The 25,734-nt window shown below is 41.7% G+C and overlaps 1 protein-coding gene across 1 annotated transcript; it reads right to left on the reverse strand.

Moving 5' to 3' along the window:
* Positions 1-296: 296 nt before the first annotated feature.
* Positions 297-25,347, reverse strand: MRAP2 (melanocortin 2 receptor accessory protein 2). Its single transcript, XM_028108115.2, has 3 exons — positions 25,206-25,347; positions 13,098-13,197; positions 297-690 (listed from the first exon to the last, which is right to left on the reverse strand). Exons 1-3 carry the CDS (start codon positions 25,330-25,332, stop codon positions 297-299), a joined length of 621 nt encoding a protein of 206 aa, XP_027963916.1. The 5' UTR covers positions 25,333-25,347.
* Between the last annotated feature and the right edge of the window lie 387 nt (positions 25,348-25,734).

The raw sequence follows: 25,734 nt of genomic DNA on the forward strand, positions 1-25,734 counted from the left end.
CCCCACTCAAGAACACTGACACCGAGTATGTGGCCAAATTCTTCAACAACAAGGAGGATGAGACTGTGTAAATACTTTATTCCCCAAGAAACCTGAACTTCTTGTGTTGAATGGCATAGAAACTCCGATTATTCAGCTCTTTTCTGAGGGGGCTCTCTTCTCTCTTTCTTTCTGTCTCTGTCTCTGTCTCTCATAACCCTCCCATCCACCCATACAAACAATTTTAGTGAATGGAGATTTCTTGGTTTACAAAACAGACCCAACACCTTCAAGAAGACACTTTACAGAGTAGTTCCTCAATCCAGGTCTTTGTGTGAGGTCTGGGAAACTGGCTTATTTTCTAGAACAGTAGGTGGTTCCGAAATCAGAAGATCATCCTCCCCAAAGGAGGAGTTCTGGTCTGTGTTCACAAAGTTGGGGATGTCAAACTTCATAAGCCTGTTCAGCTCCTCCTCTGGCCGCCCATTGCTTCTAATGGCTTCCTGGAGTCGAACACTGCTGTCAAGGGCTGTGGTCTGCTGACAAGCTTTAGCCCTATCCAAGTGTCCCACTTCATTGATGTAGCAATGAAAGAGAGACCTGGATTCCTCATTGCCCTGTCGAGAAAACACCTTATCTGGCTCCAGTGGTCTTCCAAAGTCTGACACAAAGCTATTCATTCTGCATCTCTTCTCTGAAGATTCCGCATTGCTGTAAAGAGAAGGAAAAGAAAACACTGCTTACACACCAGCTCATTCACCTACAGAAATCATGGTTTTGGGGGGGGCGTCTGGGTGGCTCAGTTGGTTAAGTGTTAGACTCTTGGTTTCAGCTCTGGTCATGATCCCAGGGTCCTGAGATTGAGCCCTGCATCGGGCTCCACACTCAGTGTGGAGTCTGCCTGAGATTCTCTCTCCCTCTCACCCTCTCCCCCCTGCACACATGCTCTCTCTCTCGCAAATGAATAAATAACCTCCTAGAAAGTTTCCTTCCATTCAGTTTCTACCCCCTTTAGGTAACACTGCCTTGATTTTGATTTCTATTGATAAGCTTTGCCTATTCTTGAACTTCCAGCCCATTTCCACCTCCTATAGGTAATGTTTTCTTATCACCACAGGCTACTTTAGCCTGTTTTTGAAATTCATACAAATTCATACAATATATAGCCTATTGTGCCTGGCTTCTTTTGCTCAGTATAATGTTTTTTTGAGATCCATCCATGTTGTTGCATATAACAATAGTTTGTCCTTCTTGCTTTCATCATATAAGTACACTACAATTGTTTATTCGTCTCGTCTTAAAGGGCATTTGGGTTGTTGACAGTTTGGCACTGTTGTGATTAGAGCTGCTAAAAACATTCTGTGTTAAGTTTCTTTGTAGATATACATTTTTATTGCTCTTCACTAAATACCTAAGAGTAGAATTACTGGGTCACATAGTAGATCTGTGCTTGACTTTATCTGAAACTGAAATTTTCCAAAATGGTCGTACCATTTTACACCCTCACCACAAAGTACAAGAGTTCCAGTTACTGCACATCCTCATCACCATTTGGTGTTGTCAGTCATTTCAACGTTAGTCATGCTAGTGGGAGAGAAATGGCATCTTGTCAGTAGTTGAATGTGCATTTCTCTGATATCTAGCAATGTTGAGCATCTTTGCATGTGCTTGTTGGCCATTGGTTTATCTTCTTTTGTGAAGTTTCTGTATGAATCTTTTGCACCTTTTAAAAATTGGATTGTTTATTTTTGTTACTGATTTGTGATAGTTCTGTAACACATTTTGAACACAAGTCCTTTGTCAAATGTATTGCAAACATATTCTCTTGATGTGTGACTTGCATTTTCATTTTCTTAAGATGTCTTTTGATGAGTAGAAGCTTTAAATTTCAGTTAAGTTCAAGTTATTAATTTTTTTATTTTATATTTAGTGCTTTTATATCACCTCTACGAAATAATTGCCTACCCTACATTCATGAAAATATTCTCCTATTCTTTCTTCTAGAAGTAGGCTCTCCAATACAATAGCCACTAGCCACAGGCGGCTATTTAAATTTAAATTAAGTAAAGTTAAGTAAAATTTAAAATTCAGTATCTCTATCATATCACCCACATTTCAAGTGCTCAGTAGCTCATTGTGGGCAGGGGTTACCTAACTGGACAGCACAGAGAACAGATACAACATCACAAAAGTTCTCTTGGAGAGAGCTCTTCTAGGAGCTTTTACTGTGGGTATATGATCCATGTTGAGATGGGGTCAAGGTTCATTTTTATGTTTATCTGGTTGATCCAGCATTGTTGTTTAAAAGACTTCCCTTTCAATTGACCTCAGACACAGTAATAGACAGTAAGAAAAAAATTCCATTCACAATAGCATCAAAAAAATGGAATACAGGCATACCTCATTTTATTGCCTTTCACCTTATTGCACTTCACAGATACTGTGTTTTTTTACAAATTGAAGGTTTGTGGCAACCTGTGTCTGGGAAGTCTATCAGCCCCATTTTTCCAACAGCATGTGCTCACTTTATGTCTCTGTGTCACATTTCAGTAATTCTTGCAAAGGTTCAAATGTTTTCATTATTATTATATTTGTTATGGTGATCTGTGATTAGTGATCTTTAATGTTACTCTCCTAATTGGTTTTGGGGCGCCATGAACCACATCCACACAGGATGGCAAACTCAATTGATAAATGTTGTGTCCTGACTGCTTTACTGACTAGCCTTCCTTATATCTCTCCCTTTCCTTGGGCCTCCCTATTTCCTGAGACACAACGATATTGAAATTATGCCAATTAATAGCACTACAATGGCCCTAAGTGTAAGTGAAAGGAAGAGTTACATGTCTCTCACAATCGAAAGCTAACACTGGTTAAGCATACTGAGGAAGGTATGTAAAAAACCAAGATAGACCAAAAGCTACTCCTTTTGTGTTTAACAGTTAACCAAGTTGTGAATGCAAAGGAAAACGTTCTTGAAGGAAATTAAAAGTCCCTCTTTGGTGCACATACCAATGATAAGAAAGTGAAACAGTCTTAATGCTGATATGGAGAAAGTTTTGGTGGTCTGGATAGAAGATCAAACCAGCCGCAAAATTCCCTTCAACCAAAGCCTAATCCAGAGCAAGGCCCTAACCTTTGTCACTTCTGTGAAGGCTGAAAGAGGCAAGGAGGCTGCAGACGGAAAGTCTGATGTTAGCAGAGGTTGATTCATGATGTATAAGGAAAAAAAGCCATCTCTGTAACATTAAAGTGCAAGGTGAAGCACCGGTGCTGATGTAGAAGCTGCAGAGAGTGATCCCAAAGCTCTAGCTAAGATCATTAATGAAGGTGGCTACACTAAACAACAGATTTTCAGTACAGACGAAACAGCCTTCTGTTGGAAGAAGATGCCATTTAGGACTTTAATAGCTAGAGAAGTCAATGCCTGGCTTCAGAGTTTCAAAGGACAGTCTGATTCACTTGTTAGGGGCTAACACAGCTGGTAACTTTAAATTGAAGTCACTGGTCATGCACCATTCTGAAAATCCTATGGCGCTAAGGAATTATGCTACATCTACTCTGCCTGTGCTCTATAAATGGAACAACAAAGCCTAGATGACAGCACATCTGTTTACAATATGGTTTACTGAATATCTTAAGCCCACTGTTGAGACCTACTGCTCAAAATAAAGATTCTTTCCAAATATTACTGCTCACTGACAAGTACTTGGTCACCCAAGAGCTCTGATGGAGATGCATGAAAACAAAATTCATGTCGTTTTCATGCCTGCTAACACGACATCCATTCTGCAGCCCATGAATCAGGAGTAAGTTTGACTTTCAAGTCTTACTTTTTAGCCCCTGGGGCTGGCAGGGAGAAGCTCCAGGCTAATAAACTTGAGAAACTGCCAAAAAAATAAAAAGTCTTACTTTTTAAGAAATATATTTCATAAGACTATTACCATGACAGATAGTGAATGATTCCTCTGGTGGATCTAGGCAAAGACAAGTGAAAACCTCCTGGAAAGGATTTGCCATTCATTAAAAACCTTCATGATTTATGAAAAGAGGTAAAAAAAAAAAAAAATCAACATGAACAGGAGTTTGGAAGAAGTCTATTCCAACCCTCAGGGGTTCAAGACTTCAGTGGAGGAAGTAACTGCAGACGTGGTGGAAACAGCAAGAGAACGGAATAGGAGTGGAGCCTGAAGATGGGACTGAATTATTACAAGTTCGTGATCCAAACCTGAAAGGATGAGAAACTGCTTCTTATCGATGAGCAAAGAAAGTGGATTCTTAAGATGGCATCAACTCCTGGTAAAGATGCTATAAAGATTGTTGAAATGACAACAAAGGATTTAGAATATTACACAAGCTTAGTTGAAAAAGCAGCAGCAGGGTTTGCGAGGGCAGACTCCAATTTTGAAAAAAGTTCTACTGTACCTAAAATGCTAGCAAACAGCATGAATGCTACAGAGAAATCGTTTGTGAAAGGAAGAGTCAACTGATGTGGCAAACTTCATGTTTAAGAAATTGCCCAGCCACCCCCGCCTTCAGCAACCACCACTCTGATCAGTCAGCAGCCATCAACACTGAAGCTAGACCCTCCGCCAGCAAAAAGATTACTTGCTAAAAGCTCAGATGACAGTATTCTTTTGGCAATTGAAGTACTTTTAAGTTAAAGTATATATATTTAATTTTTAGACATAATGGTATTGCAGACTTAATAGACTAGTACAATGTAAACATAGCTTTTATATGCTCTGTGAAACCAAAAAAACTCATTTGACTCACTTTATTACAATATGTGCTTTATTGCGGTGGTCTGGAACCAAACCTGCAATATCTACAAGGTATGACTGTACTTGGGAAAAAAATTAACACAGGATGTGCAAGACTATACACTGAAAGTTTTAAAACACTGCAAATGGAGTAAAGGAAGACCTTAGTATATGGAAAAATAAACCATGCTTGTAATTGGAAAGCCATAAAACCGTAGACAGAAATTAATGAAGTTTCCTCCTTTCAAGGGCCAAAGGCCCTTCTGTTTTGTCTGCCAATATTTAGTCTCCAATGCCTTCCATTAGTCAATCTTTACATTTTGTCTAAATTTTATAATGGTTATCTGCAAGGTAATTTAAAGCAAGCTACTCTGCCGTTATTGGAACTGGAACCCACCTACCTATCACCTCTTGGCCCTTCATGAATTATATATGGTGCCACCTCCTGGAACTCATATACCAAAGAGCTACTAAAAAGGGGAATCTTGCATTTTCTACAACTGGCCAGGCTTGGAGGCTGCAGGGGCTCAAGTTCCATGGGGAAGACTTCTGCCACTTATTGGTAAGAATGGCTTCAAGGAAAGCCAGTGAAAATATTGCCCCTCAGTGGTTACCCATTTTTTAAAGCAGTCTGGCCCTCGTGAGTCACATCCAAAAATATTCCTATGTATGTAACGCAGTGAATATCAAAGGATTCTCACTAATTAGGCAGGGGGGAGTTTGCAGCTGGATGTTGTCTTAATTTTGTTTTTAGGAAAGGACCACCTGCCATATTGTTAAGGATGTCTCTCCAGCCTGTAGATGGACTGGGGACTGCTCTGGGGGTTGTTATGCTCCCAAAGAGAAGAGAGCTAGTTGTGACTTTCTCATCCTTTCAAATTCTGCTGGCATAGAGAAAAACAATGCTCTAAGACACCTATTGGATCAGTTAAGAGAGTTTAAAGTCAACTTGTTCTCCTACAGCTTTGGTTACACCTGGAAAATGAAAAACTACAAGGGTCAAACATCTTAAATTCTACCTTGATTAAAATTACAGTTAAAGCCAGAAGCTTCAAAAACTGAAACACTGAGAATGAAAAACTTTGAGATGTTTACTGGACTAGTAATTAATACCATGTCATAAGTTATCACAAGGAAAAGAGAGAATACTGAAGAATATTTGTGCTACAGGCTGAATGTCTGTGTCCCTCCAAAATTGATATGTTGAAATCTACTCCCTCATGTGATGGTATTAGGAGGTAGGGCCTTTGGAAAAGGAGACTTAACCTTAATGGATGGGATTAGTGCCCTTATAAAGAGGCCCCAGGAAGATCCCTCATTCCTTCCTTCACGTGAGAACACAGTGAAGTCTACCATCTATGAGCCAGATACTAAATATGCCAGCACCTTGATCTTGAACTTCCCAGCCTCCAAAAACTGTAAGAAACAGATATCTGTTATTTATAAGCCTTCTAGTCTATGGTATTCTCCTATAGCAGCCTGAACAGATGAAGACAACTTGTCAGAAAATTTAGAATCGCCAACGATTTTAGCATTTTTAAACGTTTTGTTCCATTCCCACCTATTCTATATCTTGTCATCATGAAATTGATGATCCAGCTAGTGTGTTCAAAGAGTTCTCCCATGTCATCTTAACTTTTTAAAAATTACAATAGTTTATTCTGATAGGAAACTGAACCATGAAATCATGTTTCATTTCTTTGTTTTAAGAGTTTGTTATTCCTCACTTTCATCTTGTTTTAAGAAATATAATTGGGACTTAGCCTGTTTGTTGCAACCTTACTGAACTCCACCAGCCAGAATAAAAAGACTGTTCAGACTGTTCTGACTCTTGATTTTTTCCTTCTTCTCCCCATGGGTTGTGTCATGTATTCTCTGTCCGTGGGGAATTTTCTGTACCTAAACAGAGAGCCTCTAACACCCAGTCCTCTGGTACTGGCACTGACTGGCATTACTTCTATGATATTCCCCTGCTCACAGACTTTCACCAACTCCCCAGACTCTGCCTGACAGCTCAGGCTCCCCACCCTTGCATCAGCCGGTCTTTCTGGTGTGCTCTCCCACCAGTCCCCTCGCTAACCCTACGGTCCAGCCACATGGCACCTGACCATCCCCAGATGCACTCTGGGCTGTCCCTCTCTGTGCTTTGCTTGTGCTGTTCCTCCTGCCTGATGGGCCCTTTCACCCCCTCTATCCATCAAAGTCAAATACCTTCTTCACTGTCCAACACAAACCTCACTGTCTCTAGGGAGACTCTCTTATCTCCCAATGGGAAGGAATCTGTCCCTTCTCTCCTGCTGTACTTCACTGACAAGATGCATCTCTTCCTGCCTCTTGGCAGAGCTATCTATGTACAACCCTTCTTCTCCTCTACACTGGTATGCTGTATTTGGTTCATCTTTGCATCTCCCAAAGGGCCTTGCAGTCATTAGACCCTCAGTTGAGTGTCCTGGGCAGCTGTCTCTGTGGGTGCTCCAAAGCCCTGTTCCCATGAAAGACACAGCCACCCCCAGTATTAAGCACAGTGCTCCTTCCTCTGTGACCCAAAAGATAAATCAGGTCAGGCAGACAGAATCTCTCACCTCCATGTAGAGAAGGAAAACACCTGTAATGCCCCAGGTTATTCCTCTAGGGATTTTTTTTCAGATTTATTACAATTTTTTATAAATGAAGTGTTTGCTGCCATGCTGAGTCTTAGCATACCCATGACTGTCTTCAAGTTTGCCCTGCTCGTGAAAAGAGTTGAGAGACCTCTCAAAATGTCAAGGCTTCCTCGGGAATACACGCTATGTCTGCACTTTGCCCACTAGTTCCTGTGGCCTTGGTCATTATCAAAAACATTGAGCACTGACATTTTCTTGCTATTAGCTTTTAGGTGCACTGTACCCATCCTTTAGCGAGTGCCATATTTGGGTAAATTGCAATTCAAGGTAAAATGTAATTTCCATTTTTAAAAGGTCACAAGCAATTCTGCACTCACTCCCAAATGAAGAACATCCCCACTTGGACAAGGTGCACTTAGCAAACGCTACAAAAAGGAGGGTATTTGAAGCATATGATATCAGGGGTTTGACAGTTTTTTTAGGAAGTCTAAAACATTCAACATAAAAATGTGATCCAAGCCTTTTCTGTTACTCTCTCTGGCAGATTTATGATAATGAGGCTATAATGCTTTTAACAAGACAGCACACAGAGTAAATGGCTCCTTAGCTGAGAAAGCAGGATGAAATGGTTCTTTTATCTTCATTGTCCATAAAGGATCCAGGTAAGAGGGGGTTTTCTCCACCCCCCTCAACACACAACAGCAAATATTCCATAAGCAAAATAATCCCCATTAAAGCTGTTTCTTGGGCCTAAAAGCTTTTAAGGAAGGTGATGTCAGCTTTGTAATAGTCTTTTTTCCTCTGCAGTGTACTTTACTAGTGTTCATGAGTATCTGATTCTCTTCTTCTGGACCCCAGATTACCCTTCTCGGCTGGGGTAGTCCGTGGATGTGGCTAGTTCTGGCCAATGAGCTGTGAGAGGAAGGAATGTGTTCTTCCTGGCTGCAGAACAGAAGGGCAGGTGTGAGATCCACAGATGCTCTTTCCTGTTATAGTAACCCAGGAGGCTGAGTGTTGCGGACGGTGCAGATACAAGTCGAGAAGCTTCTATCCATCCATTGCTGACCCTCAGCAAACATGTAGCTTGAGTAAGAAATAAACGTGTGTTGTGTCATACTGAGATCTGAGGAGCTGTTTGTTACCATCTCATAACCTAATCTGATTATTACACATTCTCACTCTTCACAAAAGCCATTGAGAAGTCAGTGACTCCAGAATTGAAATTCTTATGCTAATATGATCCCAATTTGAAATCCTCAGGAAAACAACTTGCCCATTTTATTGTGATGTCATTGGCTCTGTGGATCTCAACTCCTACCATCCAACACTGTTAAATGAAGGTCCAGCCAGGGATAGCAAATATATAGTCTCTCTTGGGTAAACTGGGATTGATTCCTGATGGCTGCCCAAAGTGGCGTTTTGGTTTTTTTGTGTTTTGTTTTTTTTTTAAGATTTATTTCTTTTATTTTGAGAGAGAGCATGTGTGAGCCCAAGTGTGAGCGCAGTAGGGGAGGGGTAGAGGGCGAGAAAGAATCTCAAGCAGACTCCCCGCTGAGCGCAAAGCCCCACTTAGGGCTTGATCTCAGGACCCTGAGATCATTAGCTGAGCTGAAATCAAGAGTCAGACGCTTAACCGACTGAGACACCCAAGTGCCCCCAAAGTGACGTTTTGAAAACAATTCTAAGGCCAAGTCTGGGCTCTGTAGGTAGATAGCACAGTTGATTAGTGATGTCTGTTGTGGGCGTGGGCACAAGGAGGAGAGGCATGGGTTATCGTATCCACCATCCTTGTATCTTACTACTTTCAAGGAGATTCACATCCTGTCCCCTGAAATACCTCCATGGAGAAAAAAAGTTACACAGGAGACTCAGCACTAGTCCGTTCTGAACTTGCAGACTTGATCAGGGATCTTAACCAGAGTATCAGAGTCATATTCCAAAAGGATGCTGCCCAATATCTTACTTGAGGAAGTAACTGTTCTTTGTGACAAACCACCAGAGAGCCTGATACATAAAGCAGTCAGCATTCAGACACGTCACTCCTAAACCACCACCAAGACTCTCTACTTAGCCTCCTTTCTAAAATCATCTCATTTGCCTGAGAGACACACCCAAGGTGAGGCTGGGGTAGAAGACTCCCAAGTGCAGATAAAATGTGAATGCATAGGGCGTGGCTGTGCCATGGGAGCATGGGTTTCTTGTTCTTCTCCCTCCTCCTGTTTACCTAGACCCCCAGCTCTCAGCAGGACCGCCACCAGCACACCAGGGATGGACAAACCTTTGCTGAGTACCACTGTGAATCCAGCCTGTGAGCCATTCCACAGCATCAGCTCATTGAACCTTTACAATAATCCTAGGAGGCAGATACTATTTTATTTTTATAAAGGTGGAATCTCAAGCAGAGAGAAGTAAAGGATCCAGCCCAAAGTCTCAGCAAGTCAATCTGGAAATGTTTGACTCCAGAGCCCATGCATGGTTGAGGATGTGATAGAAGGAAATGAATTGTGATTGGTTGCTGGAATCTTTAGTTCAGGAGAAGGAAGAGATTAAAAATTACCAATATGAGATCATTTCGTGTAGTGGTTAAAATAACAGGAGCTTCAGAGTCAAAGAGGCTTTAGTTTGAGACCTGGACCAACAGTTGTTTTTACCTGTGAGACCACAGACAAGTGATTCATTTTTCTCATCTGTAAAGTTGGAATGCTTACAGAATTTACTTCATCTTCCTGTGAGGACTTAGTGAGATTATACATATGAAGTGATTAGTAGACTCTAGCGTATGGTAAATATTTTTTAAAAAAAGCTCTTATTATTCTCAATGATTTATCATTCTTTCCTCCATGCCTAATTATCACATGGGGAAGCTTAAATTGGTTGTTTTATATTAAAGTTGACTGAGTGGAAAAGATAATGTCTCTTTTAGAGAAAATTTCTGCCAAATAAATGTCAACTTTACTAAGATCTAAAAACCTTTTTAACTGATCCACTTAGGGATTTTGCCTCATGTCTGTTTCTTTCAGTTTTCTATTATGATATAGTGCAACCAAATACTATATCTTATATTGCTTCAGACTCAAAAAAAACATTTACAACATGGCCCTGAGGGCTGATTCATTATTTTATGAAAGTCAAAAAAGGTTAGACTTTCTCCTTAACCTCATTAAAAGTATAGAGTTACAATAACTGCTGTTCCTTCACTGAGATTATTCAGAACCACCATCAAAAGAAAAACCATCTAGCAGTAGAACTGAACTGCCAATTGAAAGCCTGGAAATACAAGCCTCAGCTACCCAGGGTCACCATGATGTATTAAGGAAATATACCAGTCAGGGCTCCAGAGAAACAAAAACAACAGGAGTGTGTGTGTGTGTGTGTGTGTGTGTGTGTGTGTGTGTGTGTGTGTGTGTGTCTAACTACTGAGAGAGAGAGAAAGAGAGAGAGATTTATTTTAAGGAATTGGTTCATGTGATTGTAGAGGCTAGCAGCAAGTCCAAAATCTGCCAGGTAAGCTGGCAGGCTGGAGCCCCAGGGAAGAGTTGCAGGGTGAGACTGTGGGCAATCTTCTGCCAGAATTCCTTTTCGCCTGAGAGACATCATTCTCTTTCAAGGAAGGTCTTCCAATGATAGGATGAAACCTACTCGCATTATGGAGGATGATCTGCTTTACTCAGAGTCTACTGATTTAAATGTTATCTCATTAAAAAAATAAATGCAGAAACAGAATAATATTTGATCAAATATCTGGGTATCATGGCCTCGACAGGTTGATGCATAAAATTAATCATGACCCGAAGTCATGTTTTATTTGGGGGTAGGGTGTTCTCAAGCATAAAGATCACCTGCATCCTAGGGCGCCTGGGTGGCTCAGTCATTAAGCGTCTGCCTTCAGCTCAGGTCATGATCCCAGGGTCCTGGGATCGAGCCCCACATCGGGCTCCCTGCTCAGCGGGGAGCCTGCTTCTCCCTCTGCCACTCCCCCTGCTTGTGTTCCCTCTCTCGCTGTCTCTCTGTCAAATAAATAAAAATCTAAAAAAAAAAAAAAAGATCACCTGCATCCTATATCAAGGAAATACATCCCAATAGTCCTGCAAAAATCCATCTGTCCCTTTGAAGAAAAGGAAGATAATAGTGCTGTTATTCCCTGACCACTCTATAAGATGTTGCCTAATCTGAGTCTGTCCTCTGCTTTTCTTACCACTGTTGCAACCCACACCATATCTTCAAGTTCCCTGGGCGAGTATAATAGAAGCAAAGGCATGTATAGATTTTATGATGACACAGAAGAAAGGGAAGGTCCCTGTCTTTTTAGTGGCTTTTTAGTGGCTGTTAAAGAGATTCTCAACGAGATGTCTCCATAGGCTTCAATAAGATGTTATTTTCCTTTCATTTAAAATGTGTTTAATTTTTTTTTCTACACCTTAATGTCTGAAAATAGCTCAGTGAAGAGTAGAACTAGCTCCCTTTATCCAGACACTTGTTAAGAGTGTGCAAGTGCAGGCTGAAGACTGAACAACAGCCGCTGGAGAGAGCGTGGTGAGATATAACAATGAGAATCCTGTTGCCCAGCTATGAGGAGTAAGAGACTGACCCGATGTAAAATGGTAGGATTTGAGCTTCATGTCTTCCATTTACTCTCCCATGTCGCCCTCCGTCATTCCGCCTGCTGCTGTGTGCTCTGTGCCCTAGAAAACTGACCTCTGATGGAGACTGGCTACTGTGCCACTGCGGTCAGCCAATGACAGCAATGGTGAGAGGTGGAAGGAAGAAGGAAAATAAGGACTTGGTATTTATTTTGAGGCTCCCTCCCTGAGAGGGCCCATTGGGCTAGCTGTCAACCCAAAGTCACAGCTCCTTTCAGCCACCCTCTGCACAGGACTCCTGGGTCCCCTTCAGATCTAGGGTAGTACCTGCTCCTCAGTGTTGCCAGCCCAGGGGGGTCCTGCACTCTCAGTCAGGCTATCCTCTCATCCGGCCACAACTCCTGCAAAAGCTCTTCCAATTACCTAATTTGAGTGTGTCATCTCTGCTGGCTGGGACTGACTTAAAAGGTATTCCACATGTTATTTCTTGCTTTGTCTGAAGAGTTGGGATAATAAAAATCCTCAAAAACATTTCTGAGTTTTTTGCAATCCACAAATGAACAGATACCTTCTGATGTTACTCAATGTTCTTTAAGCACCGTGTAATAATTTCCTCATAAATCCAAAGCCCAACACAAATGTTCTTTATCCTGCCCCGAGAATTACATAGTCCTTGGTGTTTCTCTTTTTATCCTAGTTTCAAGGAAGCTCAGTGTTGAACTCACTGTTTATTGTCAATAATTAATTCAACTGAGTACCCAGCTATAACTATTTCTCTGCTCCTTGAAATGTTTTTTTTTTTAAACTGGTTTTCATCCCATTTTGCTACTGTCTTTTTCCCCCCCACCGGTTTTGGTCTTGTGAGTCATCTAAATTATTTTGGGAGTAAGGAGAAAATACATCCTAATTAGTAAACATTTCAAAATAAAAATCAGGCCTGGATCAGTGTGAAACCTAGGTTCACAAGGGTCCTCTTGAAAACAAGCCCCAGAGGCAAGAGGCAGAGTTCTAGGAAGAAGGTGGATCCCACCCAAGGCAACTGGGTCCAGGCAGGAAATCCATAACCAGCCCCTTTTTTCCACCATTGGAAGCAACCCCAGCCCTGGACAGTAAGTCTGTTTATTTAGTTCCCCAAGGGGCTTAATAGATATTTAGGAAAGATCCAAACTTACTCTTGGTGTGGCGCTCCTGTCTTTGTCAGCAAAGTCAGCACAAAAAACATGAAAATCACGAAGACGGCAAGACCAACCCAAAATCCAATCACAATGGAATCTGTAAACAGTTAATACTGGGATTAGTACTTCACAGCAGCTTAAAACTTGAACATTCAAGAATCTGAGTTTTTTGCTACCCTGCAATAAGAGAAGAAAGTGGACAATCTGATAAGACAATCTTGACCCATTAGTCAACGGGGGGCAGGTAAGATGTAGGGAATGAGGGCGAGGGAGGGGCCTGCGTGCCTCCAGGTTTCTGTCTCAGACAGCTTTGGGAAACTTTGGCCTTATTGATTCTTGGTTTCCGTATCTTAACAAAGGAACCCAGGACAGAGGGTAGACCATCTAGGTCCTTAATATTCCACTGAAGTTTCCTGAGTTAGAAAATATCCTTTTTCGCAGAGACTGCAATGTGAAATTTAAAAATAAATTCTGGGGGTGCCTAGCTGGCTCAGTCGGTAGAGCATGCAACTCTTGATGTCAAGGTCATGAGTTCAAGCCCCATGCTGAGCATGGAGCCTACTTAATTAAAATGAATTTTAATTCAAAGGAACCCAATTTTGTATTTTCACTTATATTCATGCAGGAATAACTCAAGTCCTCATTATTTCTTGAGGAGAACATGCAAAAAACCTCCTGCGTTCTCTCCCTGTCTTCTACCTTTCCTCTGTCTCATCTGTGGATGAAACTACTTTATGACAACTCTGTTAATATTGCTCCTTTATAAAAAACTCTTCGGCAAAGCAAAAACAAAACAAACAAAAAAACTCTTTGGCAAAGCTAGGCTTGACCTTTTCCAAATTAAAAGAGATTCCATATGTAAAGCACTTTCTACAATGTCTGGCGTCTGAGAAAAAGGTGCCTCATATTTGCCAGCTATTATGGTTAAAATTATCATCGGTTTCTCCCAGTTTACCTATACTTTAAAACCCATGTTTCCAAGTAGACAAGGGAACACTGTGTCCCTGTATTTACCTTAACTCTTAGCCATAACTTCCTAAGATCCACACCTTTTCAGGGGCTCTTACCCTCACTGGTTGGAACAACTTTCCCCAACATAGAGCCAATGAAAGTCTAGCCATCCTTCAATGCCCATTCCTTACACCATCTCCCTCACAAAGCCTGGACTAACTTCCCTAACTGATGTGTTTTCTCCCTCCTTTGAACCCTGTGACATGTTTATGCTTCTCTACATGGGCCCTTCCTTGATCCTATCTTGGGTAATAATCACAAGTGTATGTCCTTGGGACAGGGATGACACTGGATTGTCTACACAAGCTGGCACATACATTATAGGGTCTCAAATCTGGGGGAGGCACCAAAGTTGAATTATTTTACATTTTCTTTTTTTTAAGTTTTTTAAATTTAAATTCAGTTAATTAACATATAGTATATTATTAGTTTCAGAGGTAGAGTTTAGTGATCCATCAGTTGTATATAACACCCAGTGCTCATTACAATCAAGTGCCCTCCTTAATTCCCATCACCCCATCCACCTCCCCTCCAACAACCCTATTTGTTTCCTTTGGTTAAGAGTCTCTTATGGTTTGTCTCCCTCTCTGATTTAGTCTTACTTTATTTTTCCCTCCCTTTTCCTATAACCCTCTGTGTTGTTTCTTAAATTCCACATATGAGTGAAATCATATAACTGTCTTTCTCTGATTGACTTATTTCACTTACCATAATACCCTCTAGTTCCATCCATGTCATTGCAAATAGCAAGATTTCTTTTTTTTTTTTTTTGATGGCTGAGTAATATCCCATTGTATCTCTATACCACATCTTCTTTATTCATTCATCTGTCAATGGACATCTGGGCTCTTTCCATATTTTGGCGATTGTGGACATTGCTACTATAAACACTGGGGTGCAGCTGCCCCTTCAGATCACTATATTTGTATCATTTGGGTAAATACCCAGTAGTACAATTGCTGGGTCATAGGGTACCTCTATTTTCAACTTCTTGAGGAATCTTCATACTGTTTTCCAGAGTAGCTGCACCAGCTTGCATTCCCAGGATTTCTCCACATCCTCGCCAATGAGATACCACCTCACACCAGTCAGAATGGCTAAAAATATTTTACATTTTCTGATCTATTCTAAGTTTACCTACATGAGATTACAGTGAGAATGCTTAGAAATTTAAAAGAACAAAAACACATTAAGTTTTAAAAAAACACATTAAATGTGTTTAAATGCAAAGCATTATTCTAATTAAATTATGTATTGCCCTTTTTCTGAAGTTAAGAAATCAGATTAGCAATTTACTCTGAATAGTTCATATTTCATTCTACATATAGGATTGCCCTGAAGTTAATTTTTATTCAACAATGTTTATTCAGTGCTCTGGACACAGAACTAACGTGTTTATCCTTGGATTAAGAATGCCAAAGAAATAGAAATTGTAGACTTTGCCTTGAAGCCTAAAAATGACAAAAGGACAAATACCAAAGAAACACATGTACACAAATGCAACCAACATGCAATGAAAACATCTCAGTTGGGGGAGCGCAGCCTGTGAAGCCCCACTGTACAGATAATTACAGTTCAGGATGCTGTACGTCATCAACTGCCTGCATAGCAAAAGCAAATTCTAAAAGTATATGCAAGAATTATACTGAAGTTCTCAGTTGAGAATTTAACCTAGTCATGTTGATTCACATCGGAAGGTGTTCGCATTAGGACAGCTTTCACACTGCAAACATGGCTGGATCCCCATCAGTCTTTCACTTCTCTAGCTCAGGGTGGGCAGGGAGGGAGGAGGGGTGCCTTTAACCCAGCCTAGTTCCTTCTCTCTGCCTTTCTAGTGCCCCAGGGAGCTGTTCAAAAGGCAGCAATAATGTGGGGCAGAAGAAGGTCATGGCCCTCCCTTGAAGTCATAGGGGAGCAGACTAGGTAGGATGGGGCCTATGGTTAGAACTTGAGAGTGCCAGTGATCCAACAGCATTTCCAAATGCTTCCTTAACGACACGCATCTACATTTCCTATCACAATATGCTTTCAGTGGCTCTGTTTATTCACATTCCTCTTCAAACAGAATTTTGCTTCCTCTAATTATTCCCATTAATTTTCCTCTACCTCATCCTCTGCCACATGGCCTGACCCTAGGGCACTTTCTTACCCAGAGCCCCTTTCGGGGAATATCAGAGATCCCCATCTCATCCCAGGAATATCCAAATGCTCTTGCAGTTTTATTTATATACCAAGTTTCATGGACATGGGCATGGCAGTCAAACAGGGAAAGCAGAGCCCCTGGCCCTCTCCAAAGCACCCTTCCCTGAGAAGGATTCAAAATAAAGATTTATAGAAAGTGAAACTCCAATGACTCCAGTTGGTTAAGGAAACCAGGAGAAGCCTTCCAAAGGTGTTTCTAACAGAGCCCAGCAGCCACTTCTGTCCTGTCTAGGAACTGTACAATTTAGAGGTCATTACAGTAAAGGGGTAGGGTAAATTGCCAAGGGGAATTCTAAATGGAATGTGTCATAATAAAATAACTTCCCTTCAACCTGACCATTAATAAATGGAATGAAACAGAGCAGAAAGCTGACGGCATGGCTTTTACGGGTGTGATCCAGTTTCTCCATGATTATCTCTTCTCCCCTAGGGTCAGACTAGGGCCAACTCCCCCATCCCAGTCCCCTCCTTCTCACCTCCTAAGACTAAATTGTGACCTTTCCGTCTCGTGGTTATATGAAAAACAAGGTGTAATACTTAACTGGAAGAGAAGATTCAGGATCTAGAGCCAGAATTGTCCTCAAAGCACTTCTGGTTTCTAATGCATTAGGGCCAATTTTGTGGTATGAATTCCAGGCAAGGAGCCAATGGTGCTGTTCCAGAACTTGCTTTGACTGTGCTTCCAAAGACACGCCTTACTCTTAAGTCTTCACAAGCTCTAGCTCTGCTTCTCATCTTGATGACCTGGCTTCTTGCTTATTTGTCCATGTGTGTGGCTGGCGTTATCTGCGAGTTGGCATATGAAAAAAAGCATGGGATATGGCCTCCACTGATGGCTCAGAATAAAAGGATGCTCCTTCAGTCTTTCCTCAACACAGCAGCTCAAATGGTCCTACTAAAATGTAAACGTGTCCACATATTGACTCACAGGCTTTGCTTCTGCTTCTCTAAGAATATCTTATCTCACCTAGCCAAGGTCTTCCTAAATGTCTTATTTCTCTTTCCCTTTATAGCAAAATTCTTGAGAGATCTGTCTGTACGTATGGTTTTCAGTTCTTCTCCTCTCATTTTTTTCTTGAACGATTTCCATCAGCCTTTCACTCCCACCCACTCCGCTAAGACTGCTTTCAAATCATTGCCAATAACTTCTATGCTGTAAATCAAACAGTCAAGTCACAGTCCTCAACTTAGTTGACCTAATAGCAGCATTTGACACAGACCACTGCCTCATCCTTGAAGCTCTTTCTTTATTTGGCTTCCAGGAAACACAATTGCCCTGCTTTCTTCCTACCTTCCTGTACATTCCATTTAGGCTCCTTTGCTATTTTCCTCCCAACACCTCCAACTTTTATTTATTTTTTTTTAAAGATTTTATTTATTTATTTGAGAGAGAGAGAACGAGAGATAGAGAGCACGAGAAGGAAGAGGGTCAGAGGGAAAAGCAGACTCCCCGCCGAGCAGGGAGCCCGATGTGGGACTCGATCCCGGGACTCCAGGACCATGACCTGAGCCGAAGGCAGTCGCTTAACCAACTGAGCCACCCAGGCGCCCCACCTCCAACTTTTAAATGCTAGCATGTGTCAGGGCTCAGTTCTTGTACCTCTTCAGTTTTCTGTCTCTACTCATTCATCCAGTCTCTTAACTTTGAATATTATTTATATGCTGTGACTCTCAAATTCACACCTTCACAGCACACCTCTCCTGCCATGTCCTATTGGATGTCTGACAGGTCTCAATTTAACAAGTCCAAAGCTGAGCTCCTGATGTCCCTGCTTCTCCCATAGTCTTCCCCATCTCAGTTCATGGCAATTCATTCTGCCAATCAGATCACAAATATTCACTTTCTATTATGCCCTATGACCAATCTACTGATGAATCCTATCAGATCTATCTTTAAGAAATATCCAGAATATATGCACCTCTCACCACTCCACTGTCCCCATCAAGGCCAAGCCACCATCACCAGCCACCTGGACTATTGCCATAGCCCCCCCGACTGGTCTTCGGCTTCTAACCTCATCCCCTCCCTTCCCCACTTGCAGAAAGGTCTTTTTTTTTTTTTTAAGATTTTACTTATTTATTTGACACAGAGGGAGAGAGACAGCGAGAGAAGGAACACAAGCAGGGGGAGTGGGAGAGGGAGAAGCAGGCTTCCCGCCGAGCAGGGAGCCCGATGCAGGGCTCCATCCCAGGACCCTGGGATCATGACCTGAGCCGAAGGCAGACGCTTAATGACTGAGCCACCCAGGCGCCCCCTGCAGAGGTCTTATTGAAACCTAAGCCAGATGCTATTCCTCTTCTCCAAGTGACATCTCAGAGAAAAAGCCAAAGTCCTCAGCATGATCTCAAAGGCCCTATTACCTTTTTCCTCTTTCCTATTCCCTGACTTCTTTTGCTGTCCTGCCTCATATTCACTCCCCTGGCGCCATACTGGTCTCCTCGTTGTTCCTTGCATGTTCCATTTCATTCTTGCCATGTTGCATTTTCTGGAATGCTCCTCCCCAAATATCTTACAATTCAATCTCTCACTTCCTTCAGGTCTTTTCTCACATTTCTCCTTCTCAGTAAAGCCTTCCATGGCCACTCTATGTATCATTTTACCTCCGCTCTCCACATCTCCTTTCCCTAATTTATTTTCTATCACTATATGGCATAGTTTGTTTATTTAACTTATGTATTGTCTATCTCACCCACTAGGAAGCAAGATCTATAAGCTGAGGTATTTTTGCCTCTTTTGTTTGCTGTTGTATCTCTAGTTCTTAAAACAGTGCTGCACATAACTGGTACTCAGTAAATATTTGCTGAAAGAGTGAATGAGTGAATGTCCATTCTGCTGGTGCCAAATATATGTCAGATATATGTCCATTTCTGATACATTATAAGGTTTAATACCAGATACATAACTTAGAGCAAAAGGAGAATTCACAGTAACCACCAGAGGTTGTTTCTCAGATGGAAGACCCTTTGAAGGTAAGACTCTGTATTTCAGCAGGCAGAAGAACCTGGTTGAACTAAAGATGGAGCTACCATCGCCAAGTATGATCTGTTACAGGTAAAGCAAATGATGATAACTGTTATCTTGTCCTCAATAAACACTTCCCCTTGAAATATCTGGCTTCTATTTTTCTGAACCTACACCTAACTGGCTTTGAATTCTGATCTGCAATACAAGGAGACACACTTGAATGTCAGAATCACAGCATTTTAAAATGGAAGAGACTATACCAAAATATACAGTATAATAGTTAACTTAATCTTTTCTATTTTCCCATATGTCTGTGTTTTTTGTTTGTTTCTTATTCTCTTCTATGTGTCTCATACATTGTCAGGTTCCAGAAGCTAAGGTCCTCTACTTCAGTCAGATCTCTTACATCCAAACAGTAAGGACTCACCCAGGCATTTTGTTTTTTACCGATGTGAATGCTAAAACTAACAAAAGCACTCCTTATTAATAGTATAGTAGGTAAAGTAAATATGTAATGTGTCACACTTCTGCCTACATTTTGCAGGAATCCTTGCCAGCTATAATCGTTTCTAGAATGTAATATGCTCAAAAAAGATTGTCAATTGTCTCTGGAGATGTACCAACCAAAATAATAGCAGCAGGCCTGTCTTCTTTGCCCCTTAAACTAAGGAAAAGAGATAAGAGCAAACTGACAGAAAAATAAAGCTTGTGTCACCAAGCTGTAAAAGTGCATATTGCAGGGAAATATATGGCAATTTGCCCAGTCATTTTGCTTTCCACTAAAATTCTTAACAAGCAAGTGTCCTTACCTAAAGATTGCCACAGAAAAACAACAGATTAAAGAATTAAAGTAAATGAAGGAGGATGATTTCATACCCTGACAGCAACAGCCTTCCATCGGATGACAGCATATCCCAATGGATTTCGTCTGCTTTTTAAAATTTCCACAAAGAAATACTGAGCAGACATCAATAAAGGAAGGAGTGAAAGCATTTAATTATTACTATTCACTTCAGGGATAAGGGATATATGGTTTAGTTAATGATTTTTTAAGGAACAAATATAGAAAGCCCTTGATCCATTAAATGAGTAACTCTGAAGCCCTCTGCAGGCCCACTAGTGGAGACCAGCCAGAGTATTGTTGTAGGATTTTCTCTGCCTTTGGCTGCTTTCCCACCCCCACCCCATTCTTGGTCATGCCCCTTCGAAGAATGAAGAAAGAGGTAGACCAGATGAAGAGTGGTGGGCAGCAAAGCAAAGTTTATTGAGCAAAATATAAAGCTCCCAGAGAGGGAGGGGGCCCAGGAGTGTCGCACTTAGAGTTTCTAAGTTTAGGGGGTTTTATGAACTCTTTTGCAGAACTATTTTAAGCAATCAGGGTGTGCTGAGTTGTGCCAAGCAGGGCTTTCGTCATATATCTGGGGCTTATGTCTTAACTGCCCCTTGCCCGTGATACTGACAAATGTTTTGTGGTTAGTTGCCTTATTTGAGGACGTTTTGCCGAAGTCATTTCTGCAAAGGCTGCAAAGCAGAATGCTAGTGGGGTCCAACCTGTCTAAGCTGTAAAACAGAATGGCAGTGCTGTTTTGTCTTAGCTGGCCCAACTCCGTGTTTTCATTTCACTGTAATTGGGAGCCCTGGCCCTGACTACCCAACTGTCCAACTAATTCCTAACAGTATCACTGCCCTCTGATTGCCCCACTAGAGGCCTTGCCACAGCCACTAGCCATCAGTGGTTTCCTGGCCCCAGGGACCAACAGGTGAAGCCTGGGGTTTTGCAGTCCTTCCTGCAACAGGGGAATGGGGACAAAGGCTTGATCTCTTAATTAAGCTGGAATGGAAATTGACCAGGATAGAGACTTAGGAGGCTCCTGAGCTCCCCTCCTTCCACAAACACATTGAATATACAGTTGCGTATGGAGGAATTCCCTCTGAAAGATATCCAGAAACTAGCTAAGTCACTCCTACACCTCCGGCAAATGAGGAAAATACCCACAGGAAAATGGGTAGGAAGGGCTGAGACATACTCTTGCCATAACCCCCACCCCCAGCGCAGCAACATACAGTTGGAAGGAAAGCCCCAACTTCCAGCTTCTCCCTAAGAAGGGAAGGGTTTGGACAGCACATCTAGAGTCCCACTTTTAAGACCCCCACTGCAGAGATGGGGCCCTAAAATGTCTAGCTCTGAAAGCCAAAAGGGCTGGGGTCCATGAGAACCCAAAAACTATATAGGAAACAAGCAGTAATTCATGGGCAGGCAAGCCTTCAGCACAGCTATCCCACCAAGGCTCACTGCAGAGGAAGCAGGCAAAAATACCCATTTCCCATTCTTTCCCTGACAGGAGTTTATCTGCATACTTTAAAGGATGCAGCCTCCAGGGCCAGGCTTCTAATTTAGCACCCATCTAGTGGCTGCCTGCAATCTTCCCCAGAGAGCAGGGGAGCTGGCAACCAACCCTGCCTTCTCCCTCCAGCCTGTTCCAATCATAAAACCAAGTCACCAGCATCTCCCTGGAAAGAGCTCATACACAAGTCTGACACCCTCGCTTTTGTGGCTACAGCCCAAGGGAAGGCCCCCAGTCTCCTGGCTCTGATACCAATGGTGCTTACATTCAGGAGTCCTACAGGACTGTAGGAACAAAGAAGCAGTTCTTAACAAGCACCAGAGCACTTTCCCATCTATCCACTTGGCCGAAAAGAGAGGAAGCAGGCAAAAACTGAAAGAGGACTTCCATTACCTCCATTTCAACCTCAAACTTTCTAATTGATTAAGTTCTTCTTGCCAGCTTACCTCTTTACTCAGGCAAAATATCCTGGAGCAAAGCATCCCGTGATGGGAAGGAAACTACCCCATCCAGCAATAAGGACTGTCCTGAGCCAGCAAGACCCCGCCCATGACTGACTCCAAGACAATGATCAACCTGACCTTTACTGCCCTCCTGTGTCCATCATTTTTTTTAATATATCAACCTGGAAGTATCTTTGGCACTTTGGAGACCATCAATGACACTAGTCTGCAGTCTTCCCAATGTCGGCCTCACTGAAACAAATTCCTTTCTTGTTCCACCAGCACTCATCTCCCTGCCTTTGATTTTGTCAGCTGCAAGTGGCCAAACCTGGTCTGTTTAGGACCCCCAGAGCCAGGTGTTCTTGGAGCCCTGGGCCCCTCCTACCAAACTTCCATCTCCTAGTTTCTCACTGGCAGGGATTTAATTACATACTTCCCCAGCTGCTGCCTAAGGGTCTGGCTTCTAATCAGGCTGCATCTAGGTAGGTGCTGACCACAATCCTCCCTTGGGGACACAGGCAGGTCTTGACACACCCTCAAATACTGGGAACCACTAAGAACAAAGAAATTTGCTTTTTTTTATTTAGGATTTTTTTTTTTTTGAGAGAGAGAGAGAATGAGAGATAGAGAGCACGAGAAGAAAGAGGGTCAGAGGGAGAAGCAGACTCCCTGCTGAGCAGGGAGTCCGATGCGGGACTCGATCCCGGGACTCCAGGATCATGACCTGAGCTGAAGGCAGTCGCTTAACCAACTGAGCCACCCAGGCGCCCAACAAAGAAATTTGCTTTGACAATCATAAAAACTCAAGAGGCAACTAGGAGCCCAGGGTAGGCTGAATGACAAGGTCAATCTCCTACACAAGACCTACCACTCAAAACTGGGAGAGGTAGCTGTTTTCTCTAATGCACAGAAACCAGCACAGAGAGTCAAGGAAAATGAAGAAATAGAGGAATATATTTCAAGCTAAAGAACAAGATAAATCTCCAAAACCAGATCTTAATGAAATAGAAACAAGCAATTTACCTGATAGAGAGTTCAAAATAATGGTCATAAACATAGGGGGCAAGCTTCTTGACATCAGTATTCACAATGATTTTTTGGATTTGATACCAAAAGCAAAGGCAACAGAAACAAAATAAATAAGTGGGACTACATCAAACTAAAAAGCTTCTGCACAGCAAAGGAAAGCACCAACAAAGGGAAAAGGAGAAAATATTTGCAAAGCACATATCTGAGAAGAGGTTAATATCTAAAAATATACAAGGAATCCATACAATTCAATACCAAAAAGCAACCCAATTAAAAAGTGGGCAAAAGACCTGAACAGATATTTCCCAAAGACATCCAAATGGCCGAGAAGCACATGAAAAGGAGCTCAACATCACTAATCATCAGGGAAATGCAAATCAAAACCTCAGCGAGATACCACCTCATCCCCGTTTGGACATCTATTATCAAAAAAGACAAGAGATAAAAAATGCTGGTGAGGATGTAGAAAAAAGGGAACCATGGTGCACTGCTGGTGGAAATGTAAACTGGTACAGCCACCATGACAAATAGTATGGAGTTTCCTCAAAAAAGTAAAAATAGAACTACCTATGATCCAGTATTCTCACTTCTGGATATATATCCAAAGGCAACAAAACCATTATCTTGAAGAGATATCTATATTCCCACATTCACTGCAGCATTATGCACAATAGCTAAGGTATGGAAATAACCTAAGTGTCCATCACTTACATAGATGCACACACACACAGACACACACACATACACACTAAAATATTAGTTGGCCTTTAAAAAGAAGGAAATCTTGTCATTTGGGACAACATGGATGAACCTGGAGGGCATTATGCTATGTGAAATAAGAACCAAAAAGAAAAAAAAAAAAGTCAAACTGATAGGAACAGAGAGTAGAAAATTGGTTGCCAGGGACTGGGGGTGGGGAAAACAGGGAGAGGTTGGTAAAAGGGTACAAACTTTCAGTTTATAAGAGGAATAAGGCCTGAGGATCTAACATATAACATGGTCAATATAGTTGACAATGTGTATTATATAACTGAAATTTGTGGGAGTAGAACTTAATTCTTCTCACCAAAAAATAAATAAATGAAGGCAAATATCTGAGGTGACGAGTGTGTCGATTAATTCAATGGAAGGAATCCGTTCACAATGTATATGTGTATCAAATCATCACTTTGAACCCTTTAAATATATTACAGTTTTGTCAATTATACCTCAAGAAAGCTCAACAAAATTTAGAAAGCCTTCCTTACAAGGGAGCAGCACGTGAATGTGGGGGATCATGAACGCCAACACACGTCAGAATGGCAGCATCCAGGAAATACTAAAAGAGCAAAGGTATTTCCTTTGCCATATTTGCATCCCCATTTCTAATCTTTCTTTTAGTTCCTAAGGTGTCCCATAAAGCGGAGCCAGTTAAGAACCTAACATTTTTATTGCACTATGGATATTCATTCTGAAACAACCAAACATCTCTGGGATATTTATTGGGTAACCACAACCGGACCTGGGAATGGGCAGTAGTTCCTGGAAGACAGATGCTTTGTGCTGACCAGGAGCATGCAGTTATGACTGGAGTTGGACAGTAACCTTGCACAGAATTGTATTTCCTTGCTTTGTGCTGGATTATTAATCACTCCAATAACATGAAGCACAATTTATGCCTATCATAGTCCATCATTATGAATGCACACAGATAGACTGCTCTCTACAGCCCCAGAAACCCAGCAGGGCTGAAAGGATGCCGTTGACCATGAGACACCAAAGAAGGTTCTTCAAAAAATAGTTCCAGACTTTCCTTTTGTACATATTTTTGATGGTCCAAATGTTCACACAGTTTGGGAGAGCTGGAATGATTAATACTTTAAAAAGAATCTCAGTTTGAGAATGACATTGACTCAGGGTCCCCCACTAAGGGAATCTTTCAAGTTCTTTGTCACTCATGTAATACCATCCCTGAACAGTCAGCCTATGTTTGGGAGGGGGTGTTTTCTGGGACTTGGGGGATACAGAACAGAGTTGTGTAAAAAGAATGTTCAGGAAAATTAATCACTGGGGATTTCACAGGTTAAGACAAATACATTATATTTACAATGGGGAATTGTATAAGACTTACATTTATTAGCCTTCAGTCCTTCAAAGGAAACTGGTCCAATCTCGTAATATTCATATTCCCAGGTGTAATCAGAATTAGGTGCAGATTGCTGGGACGTTCTGTTAGAGATTAATCTCTGGGCAGACATCTTCACCCTGCACAAATGGAGAAAGGCAAGTGTAGAGCCTGTTAATTCATCCTCAACTGCACAGATACTCTACCTGCTCTTGACCACATTCAGAAGTTCAGAAGGCAAAGGCATCAGTGAGGTCCCATCCACGAGGTCAGGGAGAGGTCTTCAATCGCTGCCTATACTTTACACCAAGTGGCCATTGTTTCCTTTTATCTCTCTGCTAGACTGGAATGTTTTTTTAAAATCAGACACCATGTCTTCTTTTGTTGCTGTCCCCCAGGACTTAACCTAGTGCCTGGCACATAACCAACTTTCAATAACTGATAAATGAAGAGAAGAAAGGAGAGAGTATATCAAAGCCTCTGAGCTTACAACTTCAGCTCCACCACCTATACCTGTATGAATATGCAAAGAGTC

Source organism: Eumetopias jubatus, unplaced genomic scaffold (assembly GCF_037043125.1).
Source record: "Eumetopias jubatus isolate StellerSeaLion01/CBP00866 unplaced genomic scaffold, mEumJub1_p1.0 scaffold_6, whole genome shotgun sequence".
In the NCBI taxonomy this organism is placed as follows: domain Eukaryota; kingdom Metazoa; phylum Chordata; class Mammalia; order Carnivora; family Otariidae; genus Eumetopias; species Eumetopias jubatus.